This window comes from Aethalodelphis obliquidens, unplaced genomic scaffold, assembly GCF_003676395.1.
Source record: "Aethalodelphis obliquidens isolate GAN/ISIS:26980383/991018 unplaced genomic scaffold, ASM367639v1 scaffold34, whole genome shotgun sequence".
In the NCBI taxonomy this organism is placed as follows: domain Eukaryota; kingdom Metazoa; phylum Chordata; class Mammalia; order Artiodactyla; family Delphinidae; genus Aethalodelphis; species Aethalodelphis obliquidens.
The window spans coordinates 20,010,020-20,027,444 of NW_020837978.1; the positions used below are offsets into that span (position 1 = coordinate 20,010,020).

Consider the following 17,425-nt stretch of genomic DNA (forward strand, 5'->3'; position numbering starts at 1 on the left):
ATGGCATAAGGAAAACCAGTTCCTAATGCCAAGATTACCTCTGTGGGTTTCCTTTTTCTCCTGATTTGATAGGAGTGGAGATGGTGGAAAGTGGTTACACTCTGGGTATATTTTGAAGGTAAAGGTGACGGATCTGCTGATGCAGTGGATGTTCGAACAAGGTATAAAGAATGATTTCATAGTTTGGGGTTTAAGTCATGGAAATGAGATCTGGAATATGAGAGAGGGAAAGAGGGCAGGTGACGTGGGGTAGAAAAAGGAAGGGGGGGTGATGTGGACACAGGTAGAAAAGAACCATTGAAGATGATTAAGGAGAGAAGTGAGGACATGTAGGGTCAATTGATTGAAGGTCTTGGTAATAACAAAGAATTGCTGGAGTCACGGTATCAGATGGCAATAACTAGGAAGACAGCAAAAGAATAAAGATAGGCTTGGTGGCGAGAAAACAAATTCGTATTTTAAAATAATCTTTTATTTGCTCATCATATACATTTTAACACATATTCTGTTGATATACATTTATTTTTTGGTGATAATTAAATAATTTATAAAATATATGCATAATGTAAATCACAAAATATATGCATAATGTGTGAAGTGGACCAGAGCCATCAAACTTCATTGGTGTTCATCTTTATGAGATGTAGATAATCAAGAGATTTAAGGAGATAAATTCCATCATTGGATTCTTGTTTCTTCAGAATTAAAGAGGTAGTATACATAATCAGAAAATCAATTTTGATGTTCAGATCAGTGAGGGGTTTGTGTTACTGGAAAGAGCAATAAGTAAAATAGAAATGTAGTTAACAATCACATATTCCTAGGGATAATGTGATAATCATGGGAATATCATCAGAAACTACAGACATTAGCAGAAATAAATTAGTTGCCTATTTTAACCATTGCAACAGCATTTTCAAATGTTCAGAAGAGGATTTCCTAATTTTTTTCAAGACATGGGTCTTTATTGTTCATTATTCTATCGATTTTGAAAATTATTGTCTATAAAACTCATTTTATCACTAGCTAGTGTTGGTATTTTTAGTCAAAAGATACCGCCATTTGTTAGAATTTATAATTTACATTAAATAACAGATTTTGTTACCGAATTAAAATACTTTCAGTTCCAACGAAAGTATTACATTTTAGGGTAGCCTCTGCAGCCTTGTTTTGGTAAATAGATGATTTCAACAAAGCTTTTTGAAAAATTGAAAACAGCTCATGAACACTTCTTACTCAATTAGATTCACAGACTCTGTTTGGGGAATCAATCTATTAAGGAACAAAATGTCTGTTTTTACATTCTCCTTTTTAAGTTCCATCTTAATTTTTTCTCTTCCCTATTTTCTTCTTATAGCCTCTCATTTATCTATTTCTCTTCTTTCTTCTCTTCTTCTAGCTTAACTTCTGCTCCCCCACACCCTTCCTTTTTCTTCACTGTCTTCTAGGAAACCTTTTCTCCACCCGTTCTATTTCTTCTGTGCTTGGACTTACATCTCCTGTTATCTTTCTTTTCCACAGAGAAGTTGTTCCTATTGCGTTCATTGGTTCTTTTATAGAAAATTATGGACGGAATAAGTAAAATATTAATAATCTATGTAGTGATCCAACAAACATAAGATACGTGAACATTTCACAAATGCAACATGTAATTATCCACTGCTGATGTCAATAAGGCATGGTCTCTTTGGTATAAGCGTCTATGTTCAAGATGTAGCATCAGTAAATACTTGAATTTTTCATGTTGCTTGGTATCCCTGTGAACTAAAGATATTACTAATGAGCAACAGTATGAAACTCATTTTAATACTTTTTCTTTTTTTATTGCATTGGGGTAAATTTTTATTTTTAGTCTTTAGTTCAGGTTATATAGTCTATGATGCTTTAAGGTAAAAGAAGATCTAAAGCTGGAATGTAAACTGGAATTGACTCTCCTCCCAACTTTTTACAGATTCACCAAATGACTGGTTATAGGTCACATGACTCTCCTGTTTATTTCATAAGGTTGTTATAGTCAACATTTATTGTTCTCTTACCATGTGCCACTCACTCTTCTAGAAGGGCCTTAAGAACACAACACAACCCTGTGAGGTAGGTGCTATTATTATATTCACTTCACAGGTGAAGAACCGAGACACAGATTCCCCAAAGGTCACATAGTAGGTGACAGAACCAAGATTTTAACTCAAGAAGTCAGTTTCCAAGTCTGAAGTGTTGACCACCGTACTATTGCCTCCTTGATATTTGACCTTTTTTTCAGATCTGCTCCATCTCCAAGACCTTGGACTTGGCATTGTCTCGTTCAGCTGCCTCCTCACCTTTAATGCCTCCAGCTTTTTCGCAACTACTGCAGACGCTCAGCATCCCCATTGAGCCTCTTGACTCTCTTTATCCTCCCAGGGCCACTCATGCCTCGTTCCTGCTTTCCCTTCCTTCTCTGTCACACCAGGAGGACTTGCCATTGCTCTAATTCACCTTGTATTTTTCTACCTTTTAACTTCACCCACTCCTTCTGTCTGGAATATTCTATCATCGCTCCCTCCATTTCAGCTTATTAAAAATATTCCCCAACCTTCAAGGTGCTCTCCTAACGCCCCCTCCCTACCCCCCTGAAATACTACCTTTTCTGTAAAGTTCTTCCTGGTCATTGCAAAAAGTCAGATGTAATTTCTCTCTCCTCAGGATTCCCAACACTAAGTTGGTACAACAAATATAGTGCTTACTAAGTCTGCCTTATAACCTAGTTGTATGTGAATTCCTTTCACATCCCTTCTAGCCTATGGTAACTTAGAAGATCTAGGCTAGAGTATGGAATAAAGAACGTTACAACTGAAAAGAATATTCTATTTAGATCTTTAATTTTACTGGTAAGGACACCAAAGCTTAGTTTAAGATGTAAGTCACACTGACAGTTAAAGACGAAATTCACTTGTTCCTTCCTTCCTTAAATGCATATTATGAATAATACTGTGTGTGCACAGAGCACTGTGCTGAGTACTAGGGTTACGCAGGCAAAAGTGTCTACTTTTAAGAAATTCAGAGTCTACTGACTGGAAGAGACAATAGATTATTACAATACAACGTGATGGGATAGCTGTTTGTGGAATAAATAAATAAATGCATGAGTCAAGGAATTTACTATCTCTGTAGTGATATTATGTGATCTTTCCAATAATAAATGTATGGAAACAGGTTTTGTAGTTCAGTTTATAAAATCACATCCCGAGTGGTAGGAAGGAATGTCAAGTCTGGTTTGTGTCAGACAAGCTGATCTCCATCAGTCTGAAAAAGAGAGGGGTCTATTGAAATGAGGGGTGATGTTTTCCATCTCACTCCGTTTTTAGTTTTTCTCCTTTCAGTTTTGGTTGCTGCTTTTCTTTTTTGTGTTTATTTTTTTTCCAGTGTTTTTGTTTATTTTATTGAGATATAATGGACATACAGCACTATGTAAGTTTAAGGTGTACAGCATAATGATCTGACTTACCTATATCATGAAATGATGATCACATTAAGTTTAAGGAGCATCCATCATCTCATATAGAGACACAGTTAAAGAAGTAGAAACTATGTTTTCCTTCTGATAAGAATTCTTAGGACTTACTTTCTTAACCACTTTCATATGTAACATAGAGCAGTGTTAATTACATTTACCATGTCGTATATTAAATTCCTAGTGCTTAATTATCTTATAACTAGAAGTTTGTACCTTTTGGACACCTTCACCCAATTCCTCTTCCCCCTACCCCCCATCTCTGGCAATCACAAATCTGATCTCTTTTTCTTTGAGTTTGTTCGTTTGTCTGAAGTATAATTGACCTACAACACTGTGTTAGTTTCTGTCACACAACATAGTGATTTGATATTTCTATACATTTCAAAATGATCACCTCCATAAGTCTAGTTATGAAATGTCACCACACAAAGATATTACATTGTTATTGTCTCTATTCCCCACATTGTACATTTCATACCTGTGACTGCACCTGCAAGTTTATTTTTAAACTGAGGTTTGTACCTCTTAACCTCCCTCACCCATTTCCTTCCTCCCTCCACCCATCTCCCCTCTGTCAACCACGTTGTTCATTCTCTATTACTGTCTGTTATGTTTGTTCGTTTGTTTTGCTTTTTAGATTCCACATATAAGTGAAATCACACAGTATTTGTCTTTGGTTGCTGCCTTCCTTCATATGTTCAGGATTTAGCTCTGAACACTCACTGACCACCTAGCATAATTTTTGTCTTGTTTATTAATCGGCTGCATGTTCACCTCAACCAGACCAAAGATTCCATAGACTTTGGGCTGGAGGCACTCACTACTCATTTTATTTACTTGTTTTTAAACTTGAATGTTCTTCCTGTAATGTTAGCTCCTCTCATTCCCCGGAAAGTCAGGTTTTCTGATAGGCACGGTGCCTGCTTAATTCAGATGCCAAAGAGAGTGTGATGGGATGGGTATAAAGGTGTCTCCCAGATCTACAGGATGCTTTACCTGGGAAATCTCAGGTCCTCTCTACCCACAGTACATCAGGAAGGACTTCCAGTTGGGTGGTGTTAGGGGGAGTTTTATTTGAAAATGGTTCCAAAACCTGTAAAAGAGATAAAGCAGAAAAATATGTTTTTGAAACTTCCATGCCTATTGTTTTGCCAAGATCTGTTGGGTACCTGGTACTCAGCTCTCCCTGAGGCAGCATTTTCCTGTACTGTTTCAGATGTTAATGTAGCTTCACATTTCCAGTGTGTTGAATGCAGTCCCTTAAAACATGACAACTGTCTTATTTTTAGTTTTCTGTGATGCGCCTTGCTTTAAGGAATTCTTATATGTTAAAATATAGATTTGTATTCTGTACACAAAAGGACCTGGTATTGGTGAAGGTGCAGGTAAATGTGTTGTACGTTATTTCTGGGGAGGTGAGCTGGCTTCCTAAGAATGATTTGGCGGCGTGCAGCAAAAGTCTACACACTGAGTGCGTGTTGTATCCAGCAGCTCCACTACTAGGAATTTATCCTAAGAAATCACTATGAAAGTGTGCAAGGCACACCTACGTGTTTATTTGGCAAAACATCATTTCAAATAGTGAAAGTTAGAAACTTACAGGGTGGATCAAAGATTGTTCAGTAAACATGCAGGAACAAAAGTATGTATTATCCCAGTTTTTAAAAATTTTGATTGATTTATTTTTAAATAAATTTATTTATTTATTTATGGCCGCATTGGGTCTTTGTTGCTGCGCACGGGCTTTCTCTAGTTGTGGCGAGCGGCGGCTACTCTTCGTTGCGGTGCGCGGGCTTCTCATTGCAATGACTTCTCTTGTTGTGGGGCACAGGCTCTAGGCACGTGGGCTTCAGTAGTTGCAGCTCGCGGGCTCAGTAGTTGTGGCTCACGGGCTCTAGAGTGCAGGCTCAGTAGTTGTGGCGCACAGGCTTAGTTGCTCCAGCGGCATGTGGGATCTTCCCGGACCAGGGATCAAACCCGTGTTCCCCTGCATTGGCAGGCAGATTCCTAACCACTGCGCCACAGGGAAGTCCAGTATTATCCCATTTTTATAAAAAAAAGTGCATGTGAAGAAAGATTAACTAGATACCAAAATGCAAATTGCTCTCTCTGGATGGTGTGATCATTTGTGGTTTTAACTGTTGTTTTTTGTTTTGTTTTTGTATTTAAATTTTTTTTTCAAATTTTCTGCAGTAGATATGTATGTTTTATGACCAGAAAAATATTTAATAAACTCATAAATCCCATTTTGAAAGCAACAAAGATAAATTGGGTTGTGACCGCTTTCCAAGATTCATTACGGGATTCTCTTACATTTATGCCCTTTGCTATCAAAACAACATAAGAAATAGGCTTCAGCACCAATATCCCAGAAGCTTCCAAGATGGAATTATTTTTTTAAGAAAAGTAACATTCGAATCTCCCCCAAAGTTGTTACATTTCCTTTTTTTCCAGAACAAGAAGACACGTATAAGTTTTGTTGAAAAGGAACAAAACTTGTAATGTTCTACCGCTGTTAAAATGTTTGGGGTTGATCTGTGTGTCCCAACACTAAGGATACCAAAGATATATTAATGAGTAAAAAATGCAAGTTACAGATGTACTAGGATTACATTAAAAAACAACAGCAACAATAACCTTCCCTCCCCAACTATCTGGGACGTTTTATTGAGAACAAATATATTTAGTTAAATGTTGATGTATTCAGAATTAGGCCTGGGATGACACACACTGTGCTGTGATCAAGTGTTGCCCTGGAGAGTGGGTAGAGGGAAAGACAGGAAACAGGTTTTCTGGGAAGTGTGGGGTAGGGTTCTTTCCTTTTATTTTATATACATCTACATTCTTTCAATATTTTAAAAATCATTTCAAAACATTCAAAAAGAAATAAATAAAAAAGAAAATTCAAGACATGCCTGTGCCTGGGAGCTCAAGGCAGAAGCTAGATAGTAGGCTTTGCTCATTTAAAATTAAATTCCTGAACTTTTCAGAGGGTCAGTGGTAATGATAAGACAGCATTCTCCCTCTTGCTGATTATTTTGCAAATACGAAAATAGAAAATGGGCCCTTCTGACACTTCAACTCAAATATTCCAACTATAGTCTTAAAGACATATACAGTTGGGTTTTGTTTTTGTTTTTGGCTGCATTGGGTCTTTGTTGCTGCACACGGGATTTCTCTAGTTGTAGCGAGCAGGGGCTACTCTTTGTTGTGGTGTGCGGGCTTCTCACTGCGGTGGCTTCTCTTGTTGCAGAACAGAGGCTCTAGGCACGCAGGCTTCAGTAGTTGCAGCACATGGGCTCAGTAGTTGTGGCTCAGGGGCTCTAGAGTGCAGGCTCAGTAGTTGTGGTGCACGGGCTTAGCTGCTCCACAGCATGTGGGATCTTCCTGGACCAGGGATCAAACCCGTGTTCCCCTGCATTGGCAGGCGGATTCTTAACCACTGTGCCACCAGGGAAGTCCACATATACAGTTTTGCAATGAGAAACTTACACGGTTTTGAAGTGTAAGCAGGTAGAGACTCGGAGGGCCATTCCCGTTAACCAACTAGTTCACCAAATTCATGCTCAGAGTTGGGCACAGGCAAAAATTTGTCATGGGAAATAATTGTCTTCGATGATCACATCTTTGCCACATAAAACCCCCTCCTCGTTCTTGTCTTGGCCAAACACACCCTTTCCCTCTCATAATGTCCTTCCCTTTCCTATACCATAAACCACTTTCAGAAAAGACTGAAACACATTTGCATGAATAAGGAAACAATGACTCTTTAAAATGTTATTTTCCTAACCAGATTTGCTTTTTAACACGTTAACAAAGAAATAAAGCTCTAATGGCGGAATCTCACACACCCATCAAAATCTGGGGGCACAGTCGGCCACCGACTCTGCTTATATATCCACAGCATCCTCTGCAGTGGCCTAGAGCACAACAGGCATTTTCAGACTTACAGATGATGGTATACGTCAGGATCCCGCTGCAGCCGGGTTTGGAATCCTATATACAAGTCATCCCAGAGCAGACCATTCTTCACCACGTGTCTGATAACATCAACCCGGCTCCGAATCTGAAACAGATAAGGAACAACTAGTAGGGGTGACCCAGCCAGCAGTGAGCATCGGTACTGACCCCTGTGTCCCTGAAAGAAGCAGCTGCCTATAACGGCAGGGGTCTGAGGAGTCAAGGAGAAAAGCCTACTGAAGCAGATATCACAGGCGGAGGGGGAAAGAGAGGCTCCTGAGTGCAGTAGAAACTGAGGGAAGGAAAACAGGAAATGGATCAGGAGCCGGGGTTGGGGGGTGGCGCAGAGTGGCTGAGAGCACAGACAGAATCAGATTGCTGGGTTCAAATCCATGGTCTAGCTGTGTGATCCTGGCAAACATTCTGTGCCTCAGTTTCCTCATCTATAAAATGGAGATAACAGAACATTCCTCACAGGATTACTGTGAGGATTCACTGAGTCAGTGTATATAAAATACTGAAAACAAGGCCTGCCACAGAGCAAGATTACCTTAATGCGGCGGGCAAGGCCCTTACCTTTAAAGAATCCCAACTCCTGACACGGGATCTGCTGAATAGTCAAAGGTGCACAGGGTTAGGAGGCAGGCAGAGATGGTTTTGACTCTCAGCCCAGCACTTACTAATCATGTGACCTTAACCTTGCTAAGCCTCGGTCTCCTCTGTTACTGTTGTGAGAAAAAAAGAGATAATTCATTAAAAAAAAAAAAAAAAAGCATGAGGTAGCATGAAGGGAAGTTATTAAGATTGGACATGGTTTCAACACTTCATAGGTACATGTTCCAGTTTACCAGGAGCCTTTTTCAGTATCTGGCATCACATTTTTTTTCCTGATAAATATCGTGCTAATGCCTGTAGAGGCAACTTTATCATAAATGACAGGCCATTAAATGACACGGAATGATCAGAAGACTGGCATTTAGGACTTATTTCTCTTTCCTGCACCATTCCTACAAAACGATTACATCCATTGTGAACTGAGATCGCAAACACAGGTCAGAAGATCTCCTGTTTTGCCAGTAGAGACTTAGAAACCTGACTGCACAGTTTGTTAAGTTGAGGACTGCCCAGCTAAAGCGCAGTATCAAGATCTAGTTCCTCACAGTGGAGGGGAGATGGCCTTTCTTGACCTTTCAAACTAGAGAGGAGCACGTGGAAGAACTGGGGAGGTTTTGAGAAACGTTTAGATTGTAAAATGGGAAGGTCTTGGTGATTGATTAGATTTGGGGATGAGGGAAAAGGAAAAAGGTGAAGATTACCCCCCTGTTTCTGGCTGGGCTCACTGTGTGGGGGGGGAGTTGATATTGCCAACGATCAAGACAGAAAAGGAGAAAGAGCAGTTTTAAGAGAACGATGATGTGTCGCATTTTGAACAGGTTGAAAATGAGGTACCAGGGATTTGGATATCCAGGTGATGATATCCAGCAGGTGATTAACTCTAGTGAATCTGAAGCTGGACAGAGTTGGCGGGAGCTGGGCAAGGTCTGGGCAGGACCTATGGATTTTTGGCGTCGGAGAAGCGGTGCTAGCAGGTGTGTTCGGTGGGTTGAGTACAGAACCCTGGAGGAAAACAAGAGATTTAAGTGGTGGCTGGAGAAAGAGAGACCCTGAAAGAATGTAGAAGAACAGTCAAGAAGTGAAGAAAACGAGGGCTAGTGTCACTGGAGCTGAGAAAGGACTTCTAATTCAAAATGATGGGCAGATCCCACACCTAACCCGCCTTCTGCCCACTTCTAGATGCAGGTGAAGTGTTGACAAAGCAAGCGTACAGGTATGAACTGTCACAGTGAAGAAGAAATGAGGTGAGTCGTTGACAGCAGGAGATTCCAATTAACTAATGTGACTCTGGAAAGCAGGAGGGTGAGTGGCATCTAAAGACGAAGGCAGAGGCTGCAGAATCCCAGAGAGTATGTGGAGGGACATTCAGATTCAGAAGGAGAAGAGGTACGTACCATGGATGACAGCAGGGACACAGAGCACAAAAGTATGTACACAAAACAGTCAACCCCTTCCTTACGCCTACGCATGGCTCCTGGGCCAAATACATTCAGACAGTTCTCTGAATAAATGGAATCAATTTTGCAGGAAGAATGAGGGCGGGAGTGTATATGTGATGCCCCAGAGCAACGACCTGCACATTTTGGTATTTAGGGGTCCCTCAGCCTAACAGCTGGCTCACCTTCATAACTTAAACGGGTGCCCCCCTGTCCAAATACAACCTAGGTCTTAGCTGATAGCTTACAGGCCCTTTTTAAAAAATTGAATTAACTTTCCACATTTATAAATCTGGGTATTTTACATGAAAATCCAGATTTCCCAGTTTTCTGGAAAACTCGGAAGATCAGCTGGAGCTCAGTAGGGGCTCCTCCCTTCCCTGCTTTCCACTTGATACAGTCCCCACCCAGCTCCCCCTATTTACAAGATCTGCCTCGGGTCCGCCTGTGAGCACTGAAGCGTGTAACCCCTGCCTTCAAGTAAAGCCTGCTGCTTGAAAAGGTCTTTTTTTTTTTTTTTTTTTTTTTGGTAAATATAGATTAATCCCTAAATTCTTAAAAGTCACCTACAATGGAAGAAAGGTCAGCCTGGGGTAAGCAACACTGCATGCAACTACAGTAGAAGCCAAAAGAGCAATGCCTTCAGGTAACCATGGCAAGTGACTGCCACCCAGCATAATGGGTTCAGGCAAGCTATCGTGCGAGATCAGACAGGAAAGTACTTGAAGTTTAGCTCCCGTGTAACATTTCTTCGGCAGATACTTAAGCCAAAAGTCCCACAAAGGGGGCTTCCCTGGTGGCGCAGTGGTTGAGAGTCCGCCTGCCGATGCAGGGGACGCGGGTTCGTGCCCTGGTCTGGGAGGATCCCACGTGCCGCGGAGCGGCTGGGCCCGTGAGCCATGGCCGCTGAGCCTGCGCGTCCGGAGCCTGTGCTCCGCAGCGGGAGAGGCCACAGCAGTGAGAGGCCCGCATACAGCAAAAAAAAAAAAAAAAAAAAAGTCCCACAAAGGAGGAAAGCAAAGAAGGTGAAGACATGGGTGGGGTCTGGGAGTGGGTAAGGGATGTCACAGGGTGACAGATTGGCAGCAGACCTAGAGAGGGGCCCATCCAGATTGGAGCAGGAGGATGGACAGCTACAGGAGCCATGCATCTAGGCAAGATGGAGGGCTTCCCTGGTGGCGCAGTGGTTGAGAGTCCGCCTGCCGATGCAGGAGACACGGGTTCGTGCCCCGGTCCAGGAGGATCCCACATGCCGTGGAGCGGCTGGGCCCGTGAGCCATGGCCGCTGGGCTTGCACATCCAGAACCTGTGCTCCGCAACGGGAGAGGCCACAGCAGTGAGAGGCCCACGTACCGCAAAAAAAAAAAAAAAAAAAAAAAAAAGATGGATAGTTGGTGTGATAGAAAATATACTTATGAGTTTAAAAGGCAATGAATGGCCCCCGCCCTCAAAAAAAAGGCAATATGAGAAGGCTCCAGGTGGCAAGAGAAGGAGCTCTTCCAAGTATAGGCATATCCGCTATATATGAACCTCAACATACAGAAATCTCACTAAAATCCTGGGAGACAAAAGCACTGAGAGTCAAAATAGGGACCACCACGTACACAGCGGGCATGACGGTTTACCCCGTGTTGTATTAAATCTGCCTGCTTTATCCAACAGATGCATTATGAAAAGCTGTGGAAAAGTGACTTTTTTTCAATGAAATATTTTTAATGAACTTGTGATTTTTAAAATTCCAAAGAAAAATCTCCCTTATGGCAACAGATACCATAACTTATAAGTTTTGTAAATCAGAGTTAAGAAGCAAGACAGTGGCTAAATACACAGACTGCGGAGCTAGACTACTGGTGGTCAAAGCCCTGCACCACGCATTCACTAGCTGTACGACCTTGGGCAGGTTATGCAAGCCCTCGGCATGGCATTTTCCTCATCCATAAATGGGGAGTATAGTAATATGGCTTCATGAGGCGGTTGTATTAAATGACCTAAGATATATGAAGCTGTGTTATGTATGTGTTTCATAAATAAAGCAATAAATTTAGCAGATTCATTTTGCTTAAAATGGGTGTTTTCTTATGTAGGGTTTTCCTATATGTGAAAACCCAGTTTTTTAAAACCCATAAAGCAGGCAGTGGATTACTGGTCTTACTAAAGTTTCACCATAAGATTCTCTTCAACAGCAAGTACTAAACATAAAAATACAAGTCAAATTATTAAAATGTCGTTTAAGAATACATCTATTTTATAAAGGTACATTTAAACTTCTATAATTAAGGCATTACACATTTATATGTCATGTGTAGTACACTTAAGGGCAGACTATACACCCTCCTAATTTATTTAGTGATTTTTGCATTTATATAGAATTTAAAATTACAATGTATGCTCACATATTTTATGTCATTTGACTATAATAAAAAAAAAAAACTGATAAGGTGGGAAGAAGCCCAATGCAAGGAAAAAAAAACAAACCACCAAGGCTCGGACAGGGACTCAAAGCCTCACAATCAATAGTCCTCATCGGCAGGGATGGGGTACCCATCCCAGTCCTGACGTTGTGTCCAAAGCCCCGGCTCTTAACACCATGCCTGCCGTGGGTTAGGGATCTGTTAAAAATTGGAGCTCAACAAAATATGTGTAGGTTTATGCTGACTTCACTTTCTTTAGAGAGCCACCCATTGGGTTTGTTTGGGGAAGGAGACACCACTGGAGAGAAGGCAAGGAAGGCAGAGATCAGTGCTTGCAGGTCTGGTAACAGTGCAGGCGGGTCAGCTGTTTGGAAGGAAGCAGGTAGAAAAGCCAATCTTTGCAAATAACTCAAAAAGAAACAAGTATGGAGTTTAGTTAATAATAATGTTTCAGTATCCACGTGTTAGTTGTGACAAATGTAGCACAGTAAAGTAAGATGTTAACAATACTCTCTGTACTATCCTTGCAACTTTTCTGTAAATCTAAGGGTTATTCCAAACTAAAAAGTTTATTTAGGAAGGAAGGAAAGATGGAAGGAAGGAAGGAAGGAGCACGTCCACTGGTGTTCCTGCTTACTTCCTCATACGGATGTTCCCGGCTTGGTCTTTCTTTTGGAAAGGATAAATCTAGAAAGTCAACCAAATAGTCATATCCTCCAGGAAAAGGGCTGAAGTCCTCATCTGTCTCAATCATCTGTGCAAATGACAACATGGTAAAGGGAAGAAGCATATCAATCTGGTGGTCAAGGTCCTTAAAAAATTTTGGAACGTACAAGACCCAAATGCTCTTAAATGATAGCAATGAAGTGGAGTTAATATAAAAAGAATCTCTCCTCTCTGCTCTCTTCTATTCCCCCCTCCTCTACCCCCCCCTTCAATCCCTCTCTCCCTCTCTCTTCTTTCCTGAACTGCATTCTAATCCTACTCTTCTACACTAGCAAAACTGCTTCATATCACTAGCTTCAATCAAATTTACAGAGAAGGATATCATTATCTTAAGCACTATTAGTAATGAGATATCAAATGCCACTGTAGGTTTGCAGGCTAAAAAATAAATAAAATGTGAAATTTTTCTTACCATCACATAGCAGCTAAACATAAAGAGTGTCATTGAAAAATCCAAATATTTTCTCTTTTTCATACTAATTGCTCAACTGAAGATATAATGTAGACCAATGTTTCCCAGGTCTTTGGGTTTCAAAGACAATTTTCTAAAAAATATTTGGTAGCTAATGTAGGCATCAACATTTCATTTTGCTAAGTGAGGACTTAAAAAAAATTCTTACATCTACTATCCTTTTATTTCATTAAAGGACGACTGCTTTCATGCCTCAAAAATAGAAAGGACCTAATCTTGGAATAATGACAATTCATCCCAAGAAAAGAGAGTTGACATCCTTGCAACCACACTCACATGCATACTCATACTTGTTTCATTACTGACCATCAAAAACTTTGTCATAGACTGGCTCTGACCCCCAGGTAGGTTTTTAGGACTCACTGATTTTGAGAATGCTAAGTGTTGCCTGGTACCCGGTATTAATGTTCTGGGGTTGAAAGGTAAACTTGAGAACAGCCCTCACCCTGAGGGTAACCAGTCTTTTGTTTCTAAGGGTATGAATGCTGTCCATTTCCTGATGCTTTCCTTAAACTTTGCTCCCCATGCACAAATTCAGGCACTATATGTAAGAGGGATAAAATATACATACAAGTATTGCTGGGATTTCCAGCCTATTTCAGGCCTCCTCTTTCTCTTTCACCCCCTGCCTGTTGGTACTTATTTTGTTTTTCGATACCTCTCAGTTTCGGTGAGCTTATAACGTGAACCACTTGGGCTTGTGAGCTCTGTGCGTACATGTTGGGGCTAATTTAAGTTCTAAGCTGACCTCATGGTTTGTGCAATTCATTCCTTACCACAGCTGCAGATAAGAATTACCTGCTTCTCTGCTGCTACACGACACCACCTCTCCAGTGGAGCCCACTTGCCTGTTCCACAGTTTAAGTACCTGTTTCTGCTACAAACACAACACAACAAAACACCCACAAAACAAAAACTAACACATGGTGATGGGAGGAAAAAGTGCTCCGAGAGAGAAACTGAGCTGGACCTCAGAACGTTCCCTACATTTTCAACAAGGGATTGTTTTAGCACACTGTCCGATCTATTTTCTGTGAAGCAGATGGTAGGGCTTAATAAATGTTTTTTGAGAAACAAATTGGAATACTTCATAATACTAGACAGCAAAGACAAATAATACTTCATAGCATACCCTGACCACCAGGTTATAATCCTTAAATCCAGCCCAAGTGAAGTATTCTTTTATCCAGCATGAGTGACGAAATATTTCATCTCCTACAGCAGCATTCAAGATTCTCAAATATGGTCCAAAGTCCCAGGAATCCTTGTAAATTTTAGTCCCCTCTGGAGGCTCTATGATGCCTTTCCTTAAAGACACAAACGTGAGAGAACAAGGAAAGAAGAAAGCAACAAATAAGGAAGGCAGAAATTAGCACTTCAATTTCAACAGTCAACCAGACAAGCAGCTTTAAGACTGTTCAGATGATACCAAGGCGTCTCACAGAAGTGCCTCGGGGAACACTGAGGGGTAGGGCCCCACCCCAGCCTAAACCAGAACAGCTCCTGTTAATTGTTTAGTGTGATCACTCTCCAAGTCAGAACACATTTAAAGATAAAAGTCCATGTCGGGGAAACAAAAATTGGAAAACCACTGATGCAGACCCTTTCGGCTCAAATAACTAAATTATGGAAATGTTGAATATAAGTGGCTGTATTGATTTTGTGGAAGTCTGCTCACTCCTGCCCTGCCCCTCACCTCCACTAGAATATAAGTTTGATGAGAGTAGCAACCATGAGTGGCACATAGAAGGGGCCTCATAAATATTTGTTGAACATAGGAATGACTTTAGCCTATCTTTGAGATACACGTAGAATTCTGTGTCTCTAATATATGGTCCTCTCACTATACTAATCAAACCACAGCTCTCAGACACATGGGCAGTTCTGTATGTAAGCCCAGTCAGCAATATGGACGAGAGAGTTCTCTGACATTCCTAGAGCTGTCCATCCAGTGTGAAGATGGATCATTGCATGGAACATGGAATATTGAATCCTGGCAATAGAATAGGATGTGATCTGGATAAGGGAAAGATGAGGAGGGAAATGGGCACCTGGCTAGTAGCGATTTGGTAACTATGTCCCACTTATCAAAACAACACTTTTAGTCCATTATTTGCCCAAAGCTAGAGAGGCACTGGTTTCGATAATAAATTACTTATCAAAACCTAAAGTTTCTAACTTCTAAATGAATGTCAAATCTGCTTCTCCAACTCCTCCCCCCCATCTCAGTTTACAGCCTCACTAATCTCTTCCTGGATAAAGCCTCAGTCTTCCAGCTGGCCTCCCTGACTCTAGTTCTTCCCCCGCTGTGGCCTCTTCCCCAGGACATGGTCTTCCAAAAAGTAAAATAGTTTTTCTAAAACACAACGAAGTAATGTTCCTTCTTTGCTCTATAACTTTCTCAAGCTCTCCTTACTCATAGGCAAGTTCCGTGGACTGTCTCACAAGTCCTTTCCGACCCTGGCCCGACAGGGCATTCCCATCTCATCCTTTTCCTCCACCCTCACTTACCAACCCTACAGTCAGGTGGATGGTTGGATTCATGAGGGAAGGACCTCTTTCTTCACAGCTGTTTCCTTGTATCTAGTATGATGCCAGGTATACAGAAGGAGCTCAATAAATCACTTCCGAATGAATGGCATAGGTCTATTCACTTAAAGTATCTACACTCACCAAACTCATGACACTATTTACACCTCCCTTCTCCAGCACGTGTCAGTCCCTCTGAGCAGAATCTCCATCTGTCTCTCTTAATTATAACCTACCTCCTGATCTCTAAGACATAGCTCAAACGCCTAAGACTTCAGACTGAGCTTTCCTTGACCACATTTCCTGTTCTCTCCTGGCCCCTCTTCCCCTCACAAGGCAGAGTTAAGCACTTAGCCTCCCTGTGTCCTTACACTCTGTCTTACTACTGAGAATCCAACAATATCGACTCTCTTGTTACCCAGAATGCTTTGGTGTGACACAATGATACAAATGCAGATTCCCAGGCTTTGCCTCAGATCTACTGAATCAGAATCTCAGGGGGTCGAGCCCAGGGAGCTGCATTTATCCAAGTGCTTCAAGTTATTCTGATGTTCGTTCAAGTTTGAGGATTATTACCATAGGATACATCTGGGGAACTGGAGAGAGATGATAGAGAATTCTGCCAGTGCCGAATGCCAGACCCTTGAATGTCCTGCTAAAACCTGAAATAATTAAAAACTTCTCTCACCCTTGATCTGGAGAATACAAACTGCTTTTACCCTAGAGGTACTGGGGAGATCCTCAGGAATTTTAAGCAGGGAAAGGAACAGGAAGAATTTTGCATTTAAAAAAGGTTTCTTCCACCACAATGCAGAGCAGAGGCTCTCCTTGCTTATGATCCCAGTAAGAATTACATTTTACTTGAGGACCCTGGGGGTCCAATACCAAGCGTACCTGTGAAACAAAGTCTCCTGAAATAATACTACTCCTTGTTATATGTACTCGGGCAATGTACTCAGGTCTATTCTATTTTATTCTATTTCATTTTTTAAAATGCTGGTCATGATCAATGCCATTGATTTTTACAACCCACCAGTGGATTGTGGCCAGCAGACTGAAAAAGGCTGGCATGGAGGATAGATCAGAGGAGAGCAGGGTGGAGGCACAGAGCCAAGTCAAGGGCCACTGCTTGAATCTAGGTGAAAAAAAATTGTGAGAGGCCGAATTAAGGTCACGACGGAAGAGGCTGGAGACGAGTGGTGGATTTGTGAGGGATTTACGAAGAATTGGCCAGATTCGGTAACTAGTTCGATATGGGAAGTTAGCAAAAGGGCATAATCAGCTGGCTGCGCCACTCACACCAACTCTGCAGAGGTGAGGCCAGGAGAGGGGTGTGCTGTTGGCAACTGTGTGCCCAGCTCTCCAGCACGTTCAGTCCATTTCTAAATAAGGGTGAGGAACTAACAGTTCCATTTGGCTCAAGACAAGTATATGTAAAGATATAGGTCTGTGACATCAATAGTAACTTTTCCTGAATTGCACTCCCAGTGCACTGTTACTTGTTCAAAGGTACTGTCTGTGGAATTGGCAGCTGGGTAATGTTTATACTGATATGAAAACTAATTCTCATGCTTATTGCTTGTTACTTCAGACAACTTATTTTTGAGCTGCATCAATTGTCCTTCATAGAAAAACCTTCCTCACTCTTTGTTTTCAAGTAAGGCTCTGAGACGAGGAAAACCTTTGAGTAATTATTACATAGGATGAGAAAATTATTATATAGGACTGAGAAAAAACTCAGCCTTTTTTCCCCTAGATTTGAAAGATACTTATTTAATAGTTT

At 41.2% G+C, this 17,425-nt stretch overlaps 1 protein-coding gene across 3 annotated transcripts in view; it reads right to left on the reverse strand.

Moving 5' to 3' along the window:
* Positions 1–450: 450 nt before the first annotated feature.
* The window catches only part of LOC113631816 (cytidine monophosphate-N-acetylneuraminic acid hydroxylase-like), a 263,669-nt gene continuing 246,694 nt past the window's right edge, over positions 451–17,425 (reverse strand). For 2 of the 3 annotated variants that reach the window (XM_027128540.1, XM_027128541.1), the window contains exons 10-15: positions 14,246–14,420; positions 12,553–12,669; positions 8,903–9,070; positions 7,444–7,559; positions 4,490–4,586; positions 451–1,764 (exon numbers count right to left, since the gene is read on the reverse strand). In XM_027128540.1, coding sequence (XP_026984341.1) covers positions 4,511–4,586; positions 7,444–7,559; positions 8,903–9,070; positions 12,553–12,669; positions 14,246–14,420 — 652 coding nt within the window. In that variant the 3' untranslated portion in view covers positions 451–1,764; positions 4,490–4,510. Of the gene's footprint in view, positions 3,283–4,489; positions 4,587–7,443; positions 7,560–8,902; positions 9,071–12,552; positions 12,670–14,245; positions 14,421–17,425 lie in introns of all 3 variants that reach the window. The other variant, XM_027128539.1, reaches the window with a different exon arrangement.